We start from the raw sequence: 3,955 nt of genomic DNA, 5'->3' as shown, positions 1-3,955 counted from the left end.
GCTAGACTATGGTTAGCAGTTTTGTCGTTCTAAACACTTGAGAAGAAGAGTTTTCTCTTTGAAAAGTTCATGTGAGCGTTCGTGAGGAGTTCTAAGCTGTTTTGAGGTAGATATGTTTTTGGAGTGGAGATCTGTTGATAAGGACGTGGTGGGGAGCTTGTTGTGGAGTGATTCTTGTCATTTTTGTTCAGAATCTTCTTGTTTACGAATTGAGTGTAAGATCATGGCTAATCTAAGTGATTAGATGTGTGTTTTGTGTGGTTTATTTCTTGTGTGCCAGTTTGTGAGTGATTGTGGTGGTTGTTGTGGCATGTTGAGGGCGGTCTAGGCATCGCGAACGTTATGGCAACGGTTGGAGCCAAGTCGAGAGAGATCTGGTTGATGATGTCTCGAGCGTTTGCATCGATTGGCGCAACAAGGGTTTTGGTGGAAATGTGAGGGAGCATCGATCGACTCAAGGGTTCAGCGTTGACCATGACGACAAGGGTTGTGCGTCGACACTTATGTTCAGAGCTGCTGTCTGGTTTGCTTGTTTTTGTGCATTGTTTGTGTTTGTCTTTTTGCTTGTTTTTATAGCCCAGTAAATAAGGGAGGATCACATCACTGAATAGTTATGGTAATACTCATGCATCCCATTTTATTTTGGTAGAGGTAAAGCGAAAGTGTGACAGTGGAATCAAGGTCATGGAGAGGAAGATGTTCTAGTCACTCGTTTGATTGATGTCTCGTTTCTGTTAGGCTGGTTTAATGCTTCCTGACATCTTTGGATGATGATTTATTAATTGGCTTATGTTGGATTAAATAAAGGTTAATTAATCACTTAATTGTTCTTTTTCTTGTGACCCTATTTTCATATAATTAATCTAGTGTTTGCTGTAAATTTTATTAAATTCATGCTCTATTGTGGGTTTCCAAGTCAAAATCAATTGACAATAAATGTAAAGGCCATAACCATTGATATATTACTTATATCCTTTTGTATCTTTTCTATGTGGGATATTTTAGACTAACAAGTTTGGTTCTATCGATTATGAGATTCTTTATAATACAACTTGGAAACATGCATGCATGCATTTTCGAGTTATAATACAAATTGGAAACATGCGTGTATCGTTTTTGGTTTATTTCGTTAGATAGATCTCTAATTGAAACGTACATGAATGGTATGAAGTAAGTCTGTCGGTGTTTTGTAATGCATTTTTTTTAGAAATCAAACCTATTTTTTTAATTTTTATATGGGTTGACAGTGATTAGATAAACAAGCAAGCATTTTTTTATTTTTAGATACAGAAAACAAGATACAAGCATACAGACGAGTTTTATTTTATTTTATCTTACAATAACATAAAGCAAACATGTTTTATTCTTCAGTCGTCTTTTATTTATTTATATCTTCATTCACTTATCGTTGTGGGAACTCCTCGGATCCGATATGGTTGTCAATTAACCAGACCATGCTTTCCATGCTGTAAATTTTCGAAATACAGATATAAGAGACTCCGTGCTGTTTAGTTTAAGAGAATATTTTATGGAAAAAAAGAGACGAACCTGCGGTGGATAGAAGAGTGTTAACGTCAGCTCCAACGTTCCAGGCAAAGTAACCAAGCAGACAGTTCTGCTTAGCGTATGTCACTTTGGCCGTCACACTCTGAGTATCGTCGTACGCAATCCAAATCTTGTTGGCGAAACAATGATGCCCGACAACCGCGGGGTCATACTTATGTGCTGCTTTCTCATCAGTTATGAACTTCTTTATCTTATCATAGTTTATAGAACCCTCCTCAGATACGTCCTCATGTATGGCTACTCCGGAGGCGGCCGCATGATAGCCGTTATCCATATCGTTATCGGTTTGATAAGTGTCTCAGATGTGTCTGCGAAGACACAATTTTCTTTCTCTCTCTTTTTTATTATTTTTATAATTTTATATTTTTTAGATCTCTTACAAAACTTTTCTGATGGAGATAGTCTAAGGAGGTCACACTAAATAATTCATGTAACTAATACTCTAATAATATATTTAAATTTTCTTTTCTAAACGAAAATTCAAAAGTAATTTTAAAACTAATTAATTATGAATTTTCAAATATATAAACTTGAAAGAAAGAAAAATCTACTTACTAGATTGAGAAAGAATTTACCTCAAGAAAGATTGTGGTTGTTGCGACGACAGAAACACTTGTAAAGGAACTTATGTTATTAACTACCAAGTCAATTGGATCATAATAACGTGGCGAAAATTCCGATTGTAATGGAGGTTTGTGTCTTTATGTGCATATGTTCCCACAAAGTTAAATGGACTGACATATCAGTTGTAATTGTAGTTTTCAAAAGTGGGTGCCTCCAAATAGATGTCCTAAAGCCCTCACATAGAAGACGAAACAAGCGACTTGAATTTATTGTGATTTTGAGCCATTATGCTCAACATAGCATCCATCCAACATTCTATTAGTTCTAGCGACTCGAGGTGGATGTAGTTGCATGAAATTGCAACTATTGTGTTTTTCTTCACCTCACTCCGCATAAGTGAGAGCATCCTCAAGAGCTTTAAACTTTTCAGAGTATTGTCTAGTATTTCAAAATTACATGATCGCAACTTCAAATCTTGTAGAGTCTCCAAGTTCGAGATATTGATGGGGCTCTCCATAACTTTTTTGGATTTTGGGAAATCTAGGACTATCTCTTTGACGTTTTTACCAAGACATGTATTGATCCACAAGATGACTTTATCTTATATACCAAGATGATTGATAAACAAAACGAATCTGTCAATCTCCGATCCTTTGTATTGGTTGAATGATATGATATGCTCCACCAGATCTTCATGAATTTTTGAGTAAGTTTCATGATCCTTCCATTTCTCTTCTCTTTGAAGGAGAAGCCATGGATTTTCACTAGTAACAAGATATGATATATATATATATATATATATTATGGGTTAGCAATATAGATATATCATTTGCTTTTGTTTTAGTCAAACCTAAATTTCTTTCCTTTTCTCATTTAAGAAATATAATAATTAAGCCATATTATAAATTTGAATTTTTTTAAAAAGAATTGATTATTTTTTAGAAGAAAGTTAACAATATATTCATATCTAAATATATTCATATTCGTACCAATAACATTCATATTTTATATTGAATTAGTCTCCATGTTAACTATTCAAAATGTTTTCCATATATTATTAGTTTTATTACTAACTTGATTCCAATACGTGTCAAAAGAAATTATTATTTTGACAGATAAAAGTTTGTTACTTTGTAATTTGAACTAATAAATTAGAAATTTTACTTTCATAAAATCATTTAACACAACTGATTTTTCTATTTTTGACAAATTGTGTTTATGGAATAAAAATGAGAATATCTCTTTTATAGGCAATTTTCATTTATGGCCTCCTTTAACTTTTAATGATCATTTTACCCCTACTTATGTATATTTTAATCAACAAAATCAAAACCAAAATTTTCCCGTCAAAATAATTTCTGACATATTTTCCCGCAAAAAAATTTGCTGTCAAAAAAAAATTACAAGGCTTTTATCAGGTTTTAAACGATTTAAAAATATTTACAAAACATTTATAAAATTTCTATAAATAGAAAGCTTATAAAATCATATAAAAATCTTATTAAAACCTATAAAAAAACTTAGGAAAACCTTATAAAAACCTTATAAAAATCTTATAAGAACCTTATAAAAGTCTTATTAAAATTTTGCAAATGCCTTATAAAAACCTTACAAAAACCTAATAAAAATAGTACAAAACCTTATTAAAATCTTATAAAAACCTTATAAAAATCTTAAAGGTTTTTTCAAGTTCTTTTTTTTTTTACATTTTTTTACAAGGTTTTTATAATGTATAAATTTCTGAATTTTTTGGCGAAAAAACCTAATTCCATTATTTTGGCAAAAGCAACAAGTATTCAAATCTTAGATAAAAGAAAGACNTCTC

At 31.8% G+C, this 3,955-nt stretch overlaps 1 protein-coding gene across 1 annotated transcript; it reads right to left on the bottom strand.

The window, feature by feature from the left end:
• LOC109131334 lies at nt 1,270-1,855 on the bottom strand. Its single transcript, XM_019242184.1, has 2 exons — nt 1,549-1,855; nt 1,270-1,466 (listed from the first exon to the last, which is right to left on the bottom strand). Exons 1-2 carry the CDS (start codon nt 1,838-1,840, stop codon nt 1,444-1,446), a joined length of 315 nt encoding a protein of 104 aa, XP_019097729.1. The 5' UTR covers nt 1,841-1,855; the 3' UTR covers nt 1,270-1,443.

The sequence above is a fragment of the Camelina sativa genome, chromosome 3 (assembly GCF_000633955.1).
Source record: "Camelina sativa cultivar DH55 chromosome 3, Cs, whole genome shotgun sequence".
NCBI classification, from domain to species: Eukaryota; Viridiplantae; Streptophyta; class Magnoliopsida; order Brassicales; family Brassicaceae; genus Camelina; species Camelina sativa.
The sequence above is the reverse complement of the archived record's forward strand: the minus strand, read 5'-3'. Positions and strand labels throughout refer to the sequence as shown.

What these genes read in the sequence shown, in the direction of transcription:
- LOC109131334 (XM_019242184.1), bottom strand. Translation starts at nt 1,840, where the DNA reads ATGGATAACGGCTATCATGCGGCCGCCTCCGGAGTAGCCATACATGAG. An exon ending in CACTCTTCTATCCACCGCAG is followed by an intron (nt 1,467 to 1,548) that starts GTTCGTCTCTTT and finishes GAAAATTTACAG; the next exon opens with CATGGAAAGCATGGTCTGGT.